Raw genomic sequence first — 18,555 nt, 5'->3', positions numbered from 1 at the left:
GATGGACACTTGAGGGAGGGAGGAGCAGGTCACGATCGTCAGTATCTACAAATAGTTCTTGAGGAGAAGCTGAGAATGGACACCAAGGGGGAAAGCTGGGACACAATCTTCAGAGACTCAGTGGAGAACAGCCTTAGCCGGGGAAAGTCACCCAGTTAGTTACACACGGAAGAAAGCCAAAGGAAGTTCAGATGACAAAGACAAGCAGCACAATCTTGAAACAGATGTGCTGAATTCATGGCATTCTTGGGTTTCATTTAGTATTGACTCATGGGTTCCTGTGTAATTCTCTTTCCTTTTTCTTTTGTGTATGCCAAATATAAAAATGCTCACATTTGTTGATGACTGTTAAGTGCAGAGTAACAAAAAAAAAAAAAAAATTAAAAACTAAAAAAGTTTAATTTGCTTTAAATTAAATCTTCAATAGTTCAGTTTATTTTAAATTAAATTTTCAAAAGTTTGATTTAAGTTAAATCAAATTTTCAAAAGCTTAGTGTTAATACATTTTCAAAAGTTTAATTTTAATAAAATTTAAAAGTTTAATTTATTTTTAATAATAAATTAAAGGGTTAATATATTTAAATGAATTTTCAAAGTTTAATTGTAATAAATTTTAGTTTAATTTGTTTTTTTTAACAAGCCAAAAGGGTTAATATACTTTAGATAAATTTTTAAAGTTTAATTTTTCATAATTTTTTTACAAGTTTAATTTCTTTTAAATACATTTTTAAAAGACACCTAGGTAAACAGAACTGCCCAAAATTTCATTGTTGTGCCACAAAAATAAAGTTCTCCCAGAACCTCCTTGCTTTTTCTCCTGTCAAGACAACCACAAAGGAAGCGAGAGTGAGATCAAGAGCAAGAGCCAGAGGGCCAGAGAGCCAGAAACAGACAGAGAGAGTCAGAGACAGACAGAGGGAGACAGAGACAGACAGAGACAGAGACAGAGAGTCACAGAGAGAGAGACAGAGAGAGACAGAGAGACAGAGACATAGAGACAGAGACAGACAGAGGCAGAGAGACAGAGACAGAGAGAGACTGGCGTGATCATCAGAGCTGTTGACAAAAGCTGCTGTCTCCCGGTCCCCACAGTTCAGCTGCTGTGGCTCAACTAGGTGAACCAGTGGATAGCATGTTGGACTTGGAGTAGGGAAGACCTGAATTCAAATCCTGTGTGTGACCGTGGGCAAGTCATTTAACTGCTGTCTACCTCAGTTTCCTCATCTGCAAAATGGGGATAATAATAGCATCTCCCTCCTAGGGTTGTTGTGAAGATCAAATTAGTATAAAGTGCTTTGCACACCTTAAAGCATTCTGTGGAAGCTAGCTATTTATTATCATTATTACATATCATATGTAGCATCACCAGTGGGGAATATTCACATATTGTCATGAGCCCAAGTCACAATCTGTTCTTTTTGCAAATTGTAAACTTTACAGAGTTAAAAATTGGTACCAACCTGGAGGCCAGGACCGATGCAGATGAGTCTTTCTTGGTTTCTGCTGTGGCAAACAAGAGAAGAGAGATGCCAGTCAGGGTGTGTTCATGCCAGGGCCTTCTGTCCTCTCCTCCACAATTCTGGAGAGAACATGGAAGGTATAAGCCCACCTTCCTCCCAGGGGCTATCCTGGAATATCTGGGTATGATGCTTCCCATTGGGATGGGGAGGAGCCTTGTACTGTGTGTGTACCATCACTTCATTGAGAGGCCCAGCCTCCTTCCACCCAGTAGAGTCTTCCAGGGTCTAGCCCACAACAGTCCTCTCTATTCCAGAAGAAAGACCTCCCAGATTGTCCATGTGACCATGTGCCTACACATGCTCGTGCTCACTCCAGTGTCAGGGAGCTGGGCAAAGAGTTGGCATCCTGAAAACTGGCCTCAGGTGGGTGCCAGGGGAATTATTGAAGAAAGGAGATAAGCTGCTAGGGTCCCCGCTCATTGGGACAAAAGACTCAAGTGCCTTTGGCTCTGGGCCTCCCTCTTCTAGCCTGACAGAATCAAAGATCCCTGATCTCTATCAATAGCTAGTGATGGGGCAGGTCACTGGGCACCAACCTAGGAACTTGCCTTCTAGCCCTGCCTTTCCCATTATGGGAAACAAATTGATCCATTAGTGCATGTGCTAGGTCTAGACCAGGCCCATACCCAACGTCAAGGGGCTTCCTTGGCCCAGGACAGAGATCCCAGGTGGCAGAGCACCCCAGAATTCCAAGCTTGGAGGAACATTAGACACATCCCCTCTCCCACATGGTGGTGGTGTAACTTCCATGTCTTTCTTGACCCTCAACTTAGCCAATCTGTTGCCGTGTCTTGCTTCTATCTTCATGACATGACATTAAAGCAGAAAGACAAAGACAGACAATTTGGATTTTTCCATTGTTTTGATCTGTTAACTCTGAGTCAGGCAAATAATGTTCACAGATTTCAATCGGATGAAATTCTTGACCTCCTACAGGGACCTGGAGTCGTTCTCCTGCTGACCTAGAAAGATAACCTAGTTTGTGGATCTGATAAACTTCCCTCTTGAAGCCTTACCCCTAAATCACTATCAATAAGAACTCTGAAAACTTCTCGGCCAATCTGATGATTAGGAAGGCCCTCTCTCACCTCTGGCCCCCATTACTTGTTCTCAACCAATGCACATTCTTAGAGTGTATAATTTTTCCACCCTAACCCCAAATTTTAGCATATTTCTTCCTTGATATGTTTCCCTCTCTCTCAAACTAGGTGAGTTTCTTGCATCTGTAGGGAGAATCTGCTTCTCTAGCCATATGGCACTTTAACGTGAGCTGTAAGACCAAATAAACAGTTACCTCCAGGATCAAATATAAATTCCCTTGGAGTTTACAGCCCTTCACAGCCTGACTTCAACCTACTTTTTCAATATACATGACTGCCCACCCCACTCCCTAAAGTCCATCCAAACAGGCCTTCTGTGGTCCTCAAACACAGAGCTTGGTCTCCATCTCTGCATCCTTGTATTGACTGTCTCTCTCCCTGACTCCTTCCTCACCTCTGCCAGTTTGCCAGGCTCCCTTCAAAGCTCACCTTCGATGCACTTTCCTATGTAAAGTCTTTCTTTATCTGCTTCCTCATTCTCTCCCTCACCCCAATGTTCCCCTTCAAAATAACCTTGTATTTGTTTTGTCCAAGAGACAGCATTTTATGTGAGTACTGGTTCTCAAGCCAAGAAGGTCCTGGTTCAAGTCTCACCTTGGAGCTAGACCGGCTGTGTGGTAAGCCACTCACTATCTTGGGCATCTGGGTAATTTTCTCACTATCTGTTTCAGAGATGGTGCTGACCTGTATTGGTAAAGGGGGTTTCCTCTTTGGGAGGTCCCTATATCAGTGACATTACCAGCCCATCTCTGACTCTAGACCGATCCTTACTCTGTGTATATTTCATCTATTCTTGTACATATAACACCAACATTCTTGTAGGGATACCCAGTATGGCTGTAGGCCATGGAATATGGGGTCCAATGTCTGAGACCATCAAAGGGGTAAAGGAATCTTGCCCAGGAGCATGCGTGGGCTATATGTGTCATCTGATGAAGAAATGGGAGGAGGGATATTAGGATATGATTATGGTGTTGAAAACAAAGGATATCAATTATAAACCTAAAGATATTATCAGAGAAATGTACAGCACGACTAGAGGGCCAACTAGTCTTGACAAGATGGCTAAGCCCTTGACCTCCCTAGGAAGGACTCATATGTGGCAAGTGGGAGTGGGTGTGGGTGAGTCAACACCTGCCAATTAAAGGGCACAGGTTTTTGGGGGCAGTGAAGAAAACCAGAGGCTGGGAGGATCTGGCAGGTGTGCTGAGCCTTGCCCAGCAGTGATCTGTGCATGAGCTTGGAATTGGAAGCAAAAAGTCCCCAAACTGCCAGTGGCCAATCTTTCAAAGGTCAATGAACTTCACTTTGATTTCTGGCAGAGTTCTGGGATGAATAACTAAAGGGAGGAGCCCTATTTCTGTTGCTAGCCCTGATTGTGAGGTAGCATTCTCCCATTCAGGAGCAGTAATTGGCCTGTAACTGGGGGGTGGAGGTGGGACAAATTCATCCTCAATCTTTGGTCCTAATTGGTCTAACTGTTAAGACAGGAAAGTTTACCCTTTCCTTTCCTGAAAATGAAACTCCAGTTAGAAAAGATTCTTCTTGCGAGGACAGACTCATCAGATTTCAAAGAATCTAAGAAATGGGGGCTGGTAGGACCCTCAGCAGCTGGCCAGTCCAACCCAGACCTAAAAAAGAATCCACTAGCCCCATCTATGGCAGAGCCTCAATGTAAGTCTCTCAGCAGCTTCCCTCCACCCTCTCCCAATCCTGGCTGTGTCCTTAGGGGCCAAGCAGGGCCATCTGAGCCTTGAGGCTAGCTGCTTCCCACCCCCCCCCCCCCAAAGAGATCAATGAATCTTCTTTTTGGTTGGGATGGAGATGCATTCTGAAAAGGAGAAACACTTCATGAGCAGGGGCCCCCTTCTCCAGCTCTCTAGACCCATATTTCCAGTGGTCTCTCAGAAATAAATATCTATCTCCCTGCTCCCTGATTATGCAACATCAGCCCATCTAAAGGAAAACTCGTCCTGCCTCCCCCCTTTGATCCCCGTTTTTGGCCAGGAATTTCTGAGTGTGGCTACCCCATCCTCTGGACACTTAGAAGTCACTCAGTCACCTTCATCCTCCGCAACCTCACCTGCTGGCCCCTTGGGAGAACCTCCTTCAGCTATCTATTCTCCTTCACACTCCCTGACTCAGTGCAGACTCTCACCAAGGTCCGACTACCTTGGCCCCCCATCACTCAGAAGGAAGGGAAAGCTGTCTGCCCTAGCTAAATCTCCTCCTCATTAACTAACTCATTAACTTCTTCAATCCTGAATCACAAAGCTAGTGAGGGCATGCTTGCTCAGCCACCATTCCAGGGGCTTGTCCTAAGAGACAAAATGACTCATTGTGGGACTGACGAACAGGAGAGGTGGACACAGGATGGGCTTGAGATTGATGTTAGGAAAAAGTCACAGCTTTCGTGAACCTACTATTTCCCTGAAGATGCAATGACCTTTCCCACCTCCATGCCGTGTCTGACACCATCCCCCTCTGCCCAGACCTCCCTCCAGTCGCCTCAGCTCTGTCTACTGAAATACAAGATCTGAAGCATGAAGTCTGCTCCAGGGATGATTTCCAACTGGACTTGGCTCCATCCCCTGTCTTGAATGAGAATTCTTTGTTCAGATTGCTCCATCTCCCTGAATGGATTTGTTAGCTCTAGGAGGGCAGAGCCCTCGTCCCTCCCTCCACCCTTCCCATTGTCCTGCACAGTGCACATGACTCCAGAGGTTCCGCTATTTCTTTGTGCAACTGACTCAGTGGGGGCACGGACAGAAATCACCCAACTGTGATGGTGGACATCGGGCCCAAGAGGTGAGCTTTATACGATGCAATTGTCAAGTTCTTGAAATGCTGTGAGTAGAGCCAAGGGTTGTGGCATATTGAATCATGTGTAAAATGAAGAAGGGGAAATGCCTTCTTACTAGGAGGGGTCCGTCCTTCCAAGGGCCAGTTGTACAGGACTCTCTCCTCACTGGTGGAGATTGATTACTCAACGTTCCAACCTGTGTCAGGAGACTGGAATTGGTGACAGCCTTAGAGCAGAGAGATCCCGACCCTTCTGGCGTCCAGCCCTTACCATCAGGAGGCATGGGGAGTTAGGTCATCAATTTCTATTCATTGGGAGAGAGCCCCACACAATTGGTCCTTTGAGCTAAGGACAATACTTTTATGTTTTGTGGTGGGATGGGACAATAATAATGCTGATGGCCGTGATGGCTGTTGTTCATAAAGCACTTTAAGCAACGCTCTTTACCAATATGATCTCATTTTTTCCTCACAACAGTCCTGAGAGGTAGCTGCTACTATTGAGCTCATTTTACTGATTAGGAAACCGAGGCTGGGGCTGATGATTTAGTGATGTGCCTAGGTCACACAACTAACTAGTAAATACCTGAGGCCATATCTGAACTTAAATCTTTTTGATTCCAGGTCCGACACTTCATCCACTGTACCATCTAGCTACTTAATAGGAGACCCCCTTGGCCTATTCTGCTCCACAAACATGTACCTCTGTAGGTGGCTCTGAAGCAGCCAGCTGTCTTTTCTGACATGGTTGGAGCTGCAAAGGGAAGGAATGCAAATAAACATTTACATAGGGCCTATGCATTAGGCATTGGGCTAAGCCCTTTTTATAAATTTTATCTCATTTGATAATGTCCCAGGGGATCTGTGATCTCTTCCCCAGTGACCAAGTCATGGCCAGGGCCTATCTCGGACAACCAGGGTCCTATTTATGACGGTCCTAAGCAGGGCCACCCTAGAGGATCCTTCCTTTGGGCCTGGAATGCCATAGAGAACACCTGCCATTCTCCAGTCACAGCTCAGTTTGCCTTCCAGGCCACAGAACAATATGCTCACTTCAATACGGTTGGCCTCACCTCTATAGAACAATAAATGAGAACAGGATAAAAGAGTGAAAATGAGGGGAGAGGAAAGAAACAGTACAGGGAAAACCTCTGAAAGAATGAAAACTAACAGACAGAATGAAGACGTGCCCCCACAACAATGAATGGTGGAAGAAAGGGAGGAAAGGTTTCTGAAAGGAGAAAGGGCTGACCATGAGAACCTTCAGAGAAATTGGAATTGAAAGAGATTCAAAGGAGATTTTGTCATTTGCGAGGCTGGACAGACAACAATTAAAGAAAGAACAGAAGAGAAACCTGAGAACTGATAGCTTAGAAAAATCAGTGGAGACTGAGTAAGGCAGTGGACTCTCTCCTAGCAACAACAAAGTGTAGGGGGCACAGACAGTAAGAGAGAGAGAGCAAAATAAAGCTTGGGGGGGGGGGAAGAACCAGTCAGGCATCTGTTTCTTGATGAAGAAAAGACTTACCCTGGCAGGTGTAGCCCGACACAGAGTTGTCCTTTTCTTGGTTTTTGGCAGTCCTTTAGTTTTACCTGCGGGGAGGGTCTATAGAGACAACACTGTGTGAAAACAGAGGTAAAAACTCAAAGAAAGATGATCTTATTTACCCTGTGTGTGGTATTCCTGATGTCAATGCCAATGGCAGGCTTATGAAGCACTGACATTTCTGATTCACTTCTTAGATTGGTGGCTATTATGACACCCAGATCTTTCTCTATCATATCTTCATTATTCCAGTTCTGCCCTTTGACTGGTTTGAAGAATAACTGGTTCCTTAAATCTAGGAAATCAGGCAGTGTTCACAAAGTATTTTCTTTAAGCTGCAACTACCAATCAATTTTTTACAAAGCTTGTATTAAGTATCTACTATGTGATAGGCCTTGTGTTCTGTGTTAGAGATATAAAGACACAAATGAAATAGACCCTGTCCTCAAGGTGCTTATATCCTATAAGGAGAGAAACCAAGTGTGAAACAAATATATTAAAAATAAATACAAGAGACTGCCCAGGAGTGGACCCCTGGGTCAGAGCATAGTAGGGTCCACTGCCAGGTAACCAGATTAAAATGTAATTGGGAAATATTTAAGAAAATGAATAAAATACAATAGAACATAGATACTGTTAATGTGTGGTTTTCTAAGTCAACATGCAACTGGCAATGATCCTTAGGCACAGTTTGATGACTTCTGTTTCTACTTGAATTTGACACAGTTGATTTAGGTAATATCTGGAGCAGTAACAGCCACCATGTGGCCACTTGGGTAGTGTCAGATCATAATTACCTTTTTTCTCTTGGCATATGTTGTTGGAGGACAAGGTAGACCTTTTTTCTGTAAGGGACAAAAAGTTAATGAGCAAGGTCTCCTTCTCTGTGGCCTCTCCTGCTCCCCGACACCAAGTTCCACATTTCTAAATCTGCACTAACAATCTGCATCTCCAAATCTCATTATACCAAATTCTAGACATCTAAAACAAAGCTCAAAGTCTGTCTTTCCCTCCCCCCAAATGGCTCCTCCTTCTGACTTTGCACTCCCTGTAGGGGAGTGCACTGCCACCCTCTGTCCACTCAGGAGCTGAGTCTTGGAGGCTTTCCTTTCTATAACCTCCCACCTTAAGGTGACTGGTGAGTCTGGTGGATGGTCCTTCACAATGTCTCTACTAACCTTTCCTTCTTTTACATACTCACTGACACCACCATAATGAAGGTTGTGATCCCTTCATCTGGACTAGGACAATACAACTTGACTCAATTCAATAAGCATTTATTAAATACCTACTGTATCCTACTGTGTGTTGAGCTCTAGGGAGCCAAAGACAAAACTGAACAGTTCCTACCCTCAAGGAACTTAGATCTTGCTTGCAGGAAGCAGTATGTATACACATAAACTAAATATTAAAAATATACAAAGTAATTTTGGGATCAGGCATAGAGAGGGGGATGCCATGAAAAACCAGAGTGATCAGGAAAGACCTGGTATGGGAGGCAGCCCTTGGGCTGATCCATGATGCCTGGGGATTCCAAGGAAGAGGTAGAAGACAGGAGAGACAGCCTGTGTAACTGTGGAAGGTGAAGTGTTGTGTAAGGAAAATAGCAAGACCAGTTTGGACAGAACAAAGAACACGCGGTGGGGAGTGATGTGAAATCAACCTGCAAAGGCAGATAGTGTGATGATACTAACTACCAAGATGAAGAGTCTGTACTTTATGATTCATAGGTGTCCAACAGAGAAAACACCATATACAACTCACCCCGTAATGTAACCACAATAGCCAGACTGCTTCCATGGCAAAGGAAGTCTCTTAGCAACAACCAGAAGGCAGCAATTCACATATTAAAAAAACACTGATTTAAATTGTGACAAATTACTCATTGAGAACTGTGTTCATCCTTCATTTTCAAAGAAGACCATGACATCAGAGAAATGATGACATGACTTGCACTTGACTTTGTTTTGAGTGAGGGAGGGCTGTGCAGGTCACCAGCCTCACTTCCCCTCCTGGACCATCTGGACCAGATTTTCTTTAGGATGACTGGAGATGTCTCAGGATGCACTTGGACTATTCAGGTACTCACTTAGAGTGAGGTAATGCCCATTCAGTGAACAGGCCTTTTTAAGAGTAAACAGGAATGGCCCCTTAATGAATAAAAGAAAAAAAAGAAGTAAACCCAGTTGAGAGGGAAGGAGCAACAGTTACTATTGGTAATCACTCTGAAGCCAGGAGGGGCACGAAAAGAGGCATTATGTAGAATTTGGGCAGGGCCCTATTGTTGTGCAATGTATGGGCTACAATGTGCACTGGGTTTAAGGTTTTGGCAAAGAGAAAAGGAAGGAAGGAAGGAAGGGAGGAAGGAAGGAAGGAAGGGAGGAAGGAAGGAAGGTAGCTTGTAAACCCCAAATTGACTGGGCTTGCGTGGGAGGGGAGCCAAGTTCATTCCGGGTGGGTTGCCAGCCATGAGACCCAGAGAGGTAGCGCAGGCCTGAGCTGGCCAAGGGGCTGCAGACCACAGGGGGCGTGGCTAGGGGGTGGGGTGCTCGGGGCCTTACCTCCATGAGGTAGTGCAGAGTGTGGCTGCCACAGTGGATGCTCTTTTTCCAATTCTTGGCAGCTCCACGGCCGCCTTTGATTTCAAACTCCTTCAGGGTGAGCCACGTCCCGTCTGCCATATTGATGCACTTCTCTGAAGAGCCTAGAATTGGGGGGTGGAGGGGGACAGGGAGGAGAGAGAGACAGAAACTCACAGAGAGAGGGAGAGAGAGGGAGGGAGGAAGAGAGAGGAGAGAGAGGAGAGATTCTGTGAATTTCCTTTGGCTCTGGTCTGCTGGATGAGTACCCTAGCTAGGTACTCTCCCTTCTCCTAACCATCCTCCCATCCCCCAACCCCACCCGGATAAACCAGGTAAGATGAGGCCTCTATTGATTATCCCCAAGGTCTCCTGTCTGTAGCTTGTTTGGACAGAGTCCTTCCCGAATCGTCTCCCCTTTTAGACTGTGAGCTCCTCCAAAGTAGGGATGGTTTCAGTTTTGTTCTGTCTCCTTTATTTGTATCCCTATCTTTGCTCAGTGCCTGGCACATAGTAGGTACTTAAATGCTTGTGGATTGACTGGCTGCCTGCTGTAGGGGCACTCTTGACCTGAGTTCAGCTTCTCTAAACTCCTTGATCTTTAACAACTTCCTATGAATTCTCTTTACATTAATTCTACAACAACTGACAAATATGTTAGATATCAGTAGGTATAACCCACAAAAACTCTTCAGTAAGGGGTCCTAAGACCAAAAAATCTGAGAACTGCTGCTCTAGGCAAATCTTTGGGAAGCCAGGTGGCCTCAGACACTTACTAGCTGTGTGACCCTGGGCAAGTCACTTAACCCTGTTTGCCTCAGTTTCCACATGTGTAAAATGAGCTGGAGAAGGAAATGGCAAATCACTCCAATATCTCTGCCAAGAAAACCCCAGATGGGGTCACAAAGGGTGGGACATGATTGAAATGACTGAATAACAAGAAAAAGACAAATCTTTAAGTCTGTAGAGACTGCTGCAGAGAAGGTGGTGACCTGTACTGGTACAGGGAATTTCCTCCCCAGGAATCACGGATCTGGTCCCTATTTATGGCTTAAAGTGTTTAGGTTTCTATGTGTCTGGATGTCCCCCCTCTCCAATAAGATTATGAGCTCTTAGAGGTCAGGGACTGGAGTTTTTTCTAATCCTGCTAACTACCCTGAGCCTTAGCACAGGTTATACCCATAGTAGGTGCTTAATGAATACTTATTGGGCTTCCAAGCTCACTTAGAAAGGATCAGGAAAGTCCTGTGACCTCAAAGAATCAGACATTCTTTAACTAATGACTATGTGCACTCTCCATCTATCCCTCTATCCACCCCTCCTTTCACCCCTCTGTCCATCCTTCCACCTATCCCTCCATTCGCCCTCTTGTCCATTTTTCCATCTACCCTTCCATTCACCTTTTTGTCCATCCCTCTATCCAGCTCTCCAACCATCCCTCTGTCCATCTGTCCATTCATCCTTCCACTCATCCTACCATCAGTCCCTCTGGGCTTAACTCTCCCAAGAGTCAGAGGATAGAAGGCTCACCTTTCTTCATTTTTGTCTTGTATAAAGTACCATGTGCAGCCCCACAGGTGACAGGAAGCTCATGGCCATGGAAATCTATCTTTGGACCTTTGGCCTTTCTGGAAACTGGAAGAGAAATGACCGATTTGATTTGATATTTATCCCACCCAGACTGCGCCCTACCCAAAGAAAAGGCATTGCCAGGGGCTCCAGAGTAGTGTAAGAAAGGGAGAGCCAGCTGAGGAGGCAAGGGACACAGGTCAAGCCATGCCTTTGATGCTCATTGCCTGTGGGGCCATAGCAATTTACACTGTAACATCAGAGTAGCAATGCCTCCCTCCCTGGGTCGTTGTGAGGGTCAGCGGAGACCTCAAAGTGCTATAGAGAGTGGGCAGTGTGGGGAAGGAAGCCAAGCCCTGGCATCCTGGAGGCACAGGGGCCTGAACTCAAACCACCGAGGCCACAAGAAGACCTGAATTCAAATCCTGTTTCAAACACTTACCAGCTGTGTGATCCTGCACAAATCAATAAACCTCTGTCTGACTCTGTTTCCTTATTTGTAAAATAGAAATAATAATGTTGCACCCACCTCCTGGGGTTGCTTCTTAGATCAAATGAGATAATATCTGTAAAATGCTTTGGAAACATCAAAGCGCTATGTAAGTGCTAGCTGTCATCATCCTCACTGTCTTCTCTCTGCTACTGCTGAATGACCACGGCCAAGTCCCTGGATATCCCCGGACCTCACTTTCTTCCTTGATGGCCTCTAAGTCTTTTCTAGTCTGGACCCATGTTAGCTGCAGTCTTCCCAGCAAAGTCCTTCCCAGATTAAGCCCAAATTTATTAGGGTGTCAAGTCAGGTGGCTCAGAGAATTGAACAGGGGCTTTGGGTTCGAGGAAGCAAGGTGCGATGGAAAGAGTGATGGAAAGAGCATAGGATCTTTCTGGAGTTCTGACACTGCTGTTTCTGATGTGGCCTTGCACAAGACACGACCTCTGCTTCCTCTTCCTCCTCCTCCTCCACAAAATGTTAGGGTAGGACAAGGTCATTCCTAAAGTCTTTTCTGGCTCTAAATCTTATGATTTTATGAAAATAATTCTCTATGGTGAATTTTTAAATTTTCTCAGGAAGGGGAACAAGCATTTATTAAGTGCCTACTTTACAAAGATTATCTTTTTGATACTTACAATAACCTTGGGAGGTGAATGCTACTATTATCCCCAATTATCCTCAGTTAGGATAGAAATTAAGTGGCTTACTCAGGGTCACACAGTCCTAAGTGTCTGAAATCACATTTGAGCTCAGGTCTTTCCTGATTCCAGGCCCAGCACTCTTTCCATTGCACTACCTAGTTACCTCTAACTTCTCTGCTGTTCTTCAGACCACAGTGGTGACTCAGTCTACTTCCTAGGAATGGTGGGTATCAGGGCTGAAAGAGAGGATGTCTCTTGCCACTTTGACAAGAGGACCTCATGTGTCCCCATCCAGCCAGTCTCTTTTGTGGCTGAAATCAGGGCCAAATGAGCTCCAGGTCTGAATACATTGATGGGATAATAAGTAAGAGATGATGAATGATGCCTTTGGCCTGGGAGGTGCAAGCTGGGCACATCACAGAGAATGGATGGATCCAGAAGGCTGGCAAGAACATTGTCTGTGGAGAGCCAGTGCTAGATAGAAGCTGAGAATGGGGAGGGAAGGGAAGGGAGCCTTTAAAAATTCATGGGGTGTTCAAGCTACACATTAGGGGAGAAGGATCAGAGAACCAGAGAGCATTAAACTGGACAACCCTTCCTCCCACGTGAGCAGGTATGGAATGGGTCCATCCTACGAGGATCAGTCAAAGAAACAGGCATATATGTGGATGTGTGTGGGGGGAAGGGCTTTGAGAGCTGCTTTCAATACTTGAACTGTCACATGGATGAACGATTGAATTTGTTCTCATTGGCCTCAGAGGGAAGGATAAGGAGCAAGGATGTGGGGGGTGGGAGCTGCAGGTGGGAGATGAGGAGAGACTACCTTACAATGAGAGCTCTCTAACAGGGGAGCAGGCTGGCCTTGGAGGGGGTGGGCTCCTCCTCAGCGGAGGCCTTCAGACAGATGCTGAACGAACCCTTGTTTGGTAAGTTAGAGCTAGAGTCTTCTTCAGGTGGGCTTCTGAGCTTTCTGTATCTGTCTCTGTCTCTGACTCTCTGTATCTCTCTGTTTCTGTCTCTGACTCTGTCTTTGTCTTTCTCTGTCTCTGACTCTCTGTGTCACTATCTCCATCTCTCTCTGTCTCTCTTGGTTGCTATCTCTCTGTCTCTGCCTCCATATCTCTCTGTCTCTGTCTCTGACTCTTTCTGTCTGTCTCTGTCTCTCACTCTCTGCTGAAATACTCTGATTGTCTGAAGGACCAAGTTTCAGGCTGTGTTTCTTTTGTGTTTCTTTTTGTGTTTCTTTTGGTTCCAAGTGACCCTGATGTGTAAGAAACAAAGACTGGGAAAGGGAAACTGGAGTTGTTTGCTCCAAGTTTTCCAGGTCCATGGAAGAATGGTGGGAGAAAAAAGACTTGGAAAGGTGGAGAGGAAGCCTGGTCCTGGAAAGGTCAGCCCACATGGCACAGAGAAGGAAGAGGACAACTCTTGAAAATTCGGGGCTCAGTAATGGGGTCTGACCCTGTCAGAGGGGGACCAGTGGAGATTGTCTCTCCAAGCACTTCCTCCAGTGAAGGGAGTGGGCACCTTTCATGCTGGGACATGGCTACAGACTCTAGGAACAACTGGGTGAGAGGTTGGCCATTAATGGGAGCTAGAGTCTCCTGGATGAGGGGTGCCTCTTGTCAGTCTGGAACAAACAGAGGCATATACAGGATTCAATCCAACTGAACAAAAAGCGCATGCTACTTAACTACCTACTGTGTGCTAGCCATTGAGTGCAGAACTTTTACAGGCCCAGCTGTCATTGAGAAGGGTGGGGTGAGATGTGCAGTGTAGACACAAGAAGGAAATATGAGACGGATACTAATAAATACAAAGTGATTTGGGGATAGGGGTGGGGGTGGGGTGGGATGTAGGTCAAGAGATGCTTCCTGTGGGAGATATCACCTGCATTGAGCCTTGGAGGAAGGCTGGGATTCTAGGAGGGGCAGCTAAGCAAAGCCCCAGAGGAGGCAGGTCATGGGTAAAGATGAGGACAAGGATGCTGCGAAGGAGCAGTCAGACAGGAAAAAACACAAAATTCAATGGAGGAGAGAAGAACTTAAGGGAGGAGGTGACTGATAATAATAAAAGCTACAGAGGGGTCAAAGAGGGGTCCGGGGTGGGGAACCTGCAGCCTCAAGGCCATATGTGGCCCTCTAGGTCCTCAAGAGCAGCCCTTCGACTGAATCCAAACTTCACAGAACAAATCCCCTTCATAAAAGGATTTGTTCTGTAAGAATTGAACTCAGTCAAAAAACCACACCCAAGGACTTAGAAGGCCACATGTGGCCTCAAGGCCACAGATTCCCCACAGCTGGTACAGGCACAGAGAAAAGACTCTTGTCCTTAACAACACAGAGATCATTGGTGACTTTGAAGAGGACAGTTTCAGCTGAGTGGAAGGCAGGGAAGCCTGACTGGAAGGGGCTGAGAATTGATGGGGAGGGATGGAAGTGGAGACACTGTGCATGGGCAGCCTTTTCTAGGGAATTAGCTGTGAAAGGCAGGATGGTGTGCACCCTAAGCAGAAACGGCTTCATGGAGGAGGAAAGAGGCCAGAGGGGGCATTTGGATTTTTTAAGCATCATGCCCAGAACAGGTAATGAAGTATCAGCTGAAGGTGGATAGAAAGGGACAGTAGAAGTCTGGAGTAGCGCAAGATGCCACAGGGTGCTGAGGCTGGTACTGACTGTGAAGGCAGCGAAGGGAAAAGAGCGTGGGAGTGCTGGAATTCTCTATCCTCAGGGTCTCATCTAACCCAGCGATTGTGAAACTACTCTTCTCTCCTTGACTGTTACAGACAAGGAACCCCAAGTCACTCACACTGTGCTCACCAGGCCTGGGATGCTGGTAAGCTAGAGACAATCTGGTAAGAAGAATGGACCAGCCAGAGACATTGGGGAGGAAAACCCTTACTGGGTTTGGATGCCAAGAATAATATATAATAACAATGGGTGTCAGTTCAATGTTAAGTTCTTTTGGCAATTGATAAGGAAGAGAAGGAGAGGGGGGATGGGGAGAAGGGGACCCAATGTACAACTGAGACATACACCGAGTGAATCTCCATTAGGACACTGCTGGGGTGGGGATTGTAGAGACATGGGCTCAGAGGAGAGAAGTGCTCCAAAGTGCCCTCCTGAGAGTACAATACTTAAATCTTCATTTTAGCGGCTGCCTGAAACTGCCTGATTTGCATGTCAAAGTTCAGGGCACACCAGGGACTTGAGTGGTTCACAAATACAGGGAGGGAAGACAAACAGATGGCTGATGAGTTATTTTGGGCCTACAGTTATATATACTAACCTTTAAACTATCATTGTCAGTATTTTTCCATGTCTAGATTCTATAAGCTACAACCTCTCTTAGAGAAGACTGTTAAAATAGCCCTCAGGCCCAGTCTTATAACAACGGTTTCCATGCATAGATTCTATAAGCTAAAATTTTCCTTAAGAAGAGACTGTTATGGTGGTGATTTCACTACCATTAGGCCTAATCTCATAACATACCACCAGTATGTTTCCTCTCAGAATTATAGATTGATACCAATTAGCCAGGTTCAATTAGCTTTTAGAAATGTTTTGACTGTGGTGATATATTTGGTGCAAAATGCCTCTCCCCCTAAAATCTATGACACATACTCTTCCATGGGTACATACAGAGTCCACAGGAAAGTGGTCTCAACCTTAGAGAGCACATTGGCAAAAAGATAATTTGTGCGTTCACAGTTTCTTCAAATGATCTTAAGGGAGGTTACCTTTCTAGTCCTGGACAACATACCTCCATTAACACAGACAATCCACTTGGCCAAGAGATGGGGATTATGAAAGCAGAACATTACATAGATTGTCAGATGTAGTCACCATATTGTGTAATTTTTCTGTTTTTTTAAACTGATTTTCATTGGATCATAGACATGTACAGCCTCCTGGCTGGCCCATGGATAAGACACTCCATTTCTTGGCTCTGGACATTCTTTCTGCCTCTCCTCCATCCCTGGAACTCTCCTCCTCTGATTCAGCCTACCACCCTCCCTGGCTTCCTTTAAGTCCCAACTAAAACCCCACCTGCTACAGGAAACCTTCCCCAACTGTTCTAAATTCTAGAGTCTTCCTTCTGTTAATTATTTCCTATTTATCCTATACATGGCTTGCTCCATATTTATTTGTTTACATGTTTTCTCCCCCATTGGACTATAAGCTCCCTGAGGGTAAGGAATGTCTTTTGCCTCTTTTTGTATCCTTAGTACTTGGCACATGGTAGGCTCTTAATAAATGCTTATTGATTGATTGATTCATTTAGATCTGGAAGTGACCTTAAAGGTCATCTAGTCCCAACCTCCCATTTTATAGATGAAAAAAGCTTGGGTTACATGAATTGCCTTTGTCACCAGTAAGTGACAAGAGTTAGGATCTGAACCAAGATCCATTGGCTCCAAGTCAGTGCTCCTTCTCTAATATCATGATGTTACAAGGGAGGTCATTTCTGGAGAGTGTATATCCACAAATAACCATATTGTACAAACCAAAGACATCAATAACACTTTTTTAAAAAAGGAAAAACAAAAACTGTGAGAAATTTTGTCAAAGACTGTTAAAATATAGCTAAAACTCACCTACAGCTTCCTTCTGAATTCTCAATTCAGTAGCTGTGTTAAAAGAGAGAAATAAGTTAGTTTGACATGACCTGCATTGATTGGAGGTATATTTGTTCTCTGTGGGTTTTTTTCCCTCGAAAATTTTTTTTATTGATATCTTCGTTTCCACATTACCTTTATGACCTGAATATTTCCCTCCTCCCTCACTTACTCGAAGACATACCTCTTGTAACAAAGAATAAAAAAGAAAGAGGGGAAAAAACAATTTACCAAAAATTAACTAATACATCATTTGATATGACAATATATGCAGTGTATGTTCATACCCACAATCCTGCCTGCGATTAATCCTACCCATAATTCTTCTTTCAAGAAAGGAAAGGAGATGCTTTTTTTTCCCCTCATGTTTACTGAGATTAAGGTTGATCATTATCAATTAGCCTTCAATTTGTTACTTTTTATGGTAAATAAGTTACATGGTAAAATAAATCATTGTATGGTATTGTTGCAGCCATCTGGTTTGTTATTTTCCTGATTCTGTTTGCTTCTTTCTGCATCAGTTTATATAGGTCTTTCTAGACTTCTCTGAACTCTTCATATTCATTGTTTCTTATTGAACAGTAATGTAACGATATGTTCTTATACTATAACTTTTTTTAGCCATTCCGCAATCAACGGGCCTCGACTCTGTTTATATCTCTTCATTATTACTATGAGATCTTTCTTTTAATCTCTATGGGGTATGGAAAATTTCCTTCTACTAGGATCTCTGAGTCAGTGGGCATGGGCATTGTCACCATTTTCTTTACATAATTACAAATTGCTTCCCAGAATAGCTGGACTAATTCAGCACTCTACCAGAAGCACATAGCGTGCCTGTCTTCCCATAGTACTTATGGGGTTCACAAATGCAGATAGGGAAGACAAAGTGATGGTTGGCAAGATCATATTTTTCCCTGGCTTCAAAACACAGTCCCTGACCGTTTTTTTCCCACTTCAAGGACAATATGCCTAGCAATTACTCATGAGTGGGACCCAGTAAAACAAACTATCTTCTCCCATCACAAGAATAAGCTGATTTCTGATGAAATTCTCTTGTAAATACAGGACTATCTTGTAACCATAGAATTATCATGCATTGATTCCCAAAGTTATCACATTTAATTCAGAGGTCAAGCTATAGACACCAACTCTCAAAGCTATCTTTCTACAGACAAAACCAAAAATATATTCCTGAGAAACCCTTTCCCCTACTGGTTTCCAGTAGTGAATGATGCTTGTGGCCAAGGTTGTATGTTGCACCTTGTTGTATGTTGCACACCTAATCAGCCTATCTGCCAGATAATCCACTACTTTTTCTAATAAGTTTTAGTATCATTTCTGTTAAGGTGCAAGTTCCCTAAGGAGCTCTGCCCACCATATTGGCGTTACGATGAACCTTTGCCAACTTGACTTAAAGAATGCTTCAGTCCATGAATTCATTCTAGATGACTCTCATTTACTTCAGTCCTTGAGGGCCCCTGAACTCCTTAAACAGCATCAGTACTACCTACATTGATTGAGTCAGTCTATTTTTCATCAGCAACTCAGCTAGCTGTCTACTCCATGGAACATTCTGTCTCCCCAGGATAAGCTGATCACCTGAAATCTCATCACCATGCAAATTGACTGAATTTTTGATACTTAACATCTTCTCAATTCTTTCAGTTGCCTTTCCCCTCTCATT

The 18,555-nt window shown here is 44.5% G+C and overlaps 1 protein-coding gene across 9 annotated transcripts in view; it reads right to left on the bottom strand.

Annotated features, from left to right (window-relative positions):
* LOC140529994 (nuclear body protein SP140-like protein) overlaps positions 1-18,555 on the bottom strand; it is a 59,129-nt gene that overhangs the window by 25,526 nt on the left and 15,048 nt on the right. For 4 of the 9 annotated variants that reach the window (XM_072649097.1, XM_072649099.1, XM_072649096.1 and 1 more), the window contains 8 exons: positions 16,848-16,880; positions 11,078-11,182; positions 9,530-9,672; positions 7,766-7,813; positions 6,951-7,028; positions 6,126-6,176; positions 5,539-5,619; positions 1,461-1,503 (listed from right to left, as the gene is read on the bottom strand). In XM_072649097.1, coding sequence (XP_072505198.1) covers positions 1,461-1,503; positions 5,539-5,619; positions 6,126-6,176; positions 6,951-7,028; positions 7,766-7,813; positions 9,530-9,672; positions 11,078-11,182; positions 16,848-16,880 — 582 coding nt within the window. The remainder of the gene's footprint in view (positions 1-1,460; positions 1,504-5,538; positions 5,620-6,125; positions 6,177-6,950; positions 7,029-7,765; positions 7,814-9,529; positions 9,673-11,077; positions 11,183-16,847; positions 16,881-18,555) is intronic. The other 5 variants (XM_072649101.1, XM_072649102.1, XM_072649098.1 and 2 more) reach the window with 5 other exon arrangements.

This window comes from Notamacropus eugenii, chromosome 2 (genome assembly GCF_028372415.1).
Source record: "Notamacropus eugenii isolate mMacEug1 chromosome 2, mMacEug1.pri_v2, whole genome shotgun sequence".
Classification (NCBI taxonomy): Eukaryota; Metazoa; Chordata; class Mammalia; order Diprotodontia; family Macropodidae; genus Notamacropus; species Notamacropus eugenii.
The sequence above is the reverse complement of the archived record's forward strand: the minus strand, read 5'-3'. Positions and strand labels throughout refer to the sequence as shown.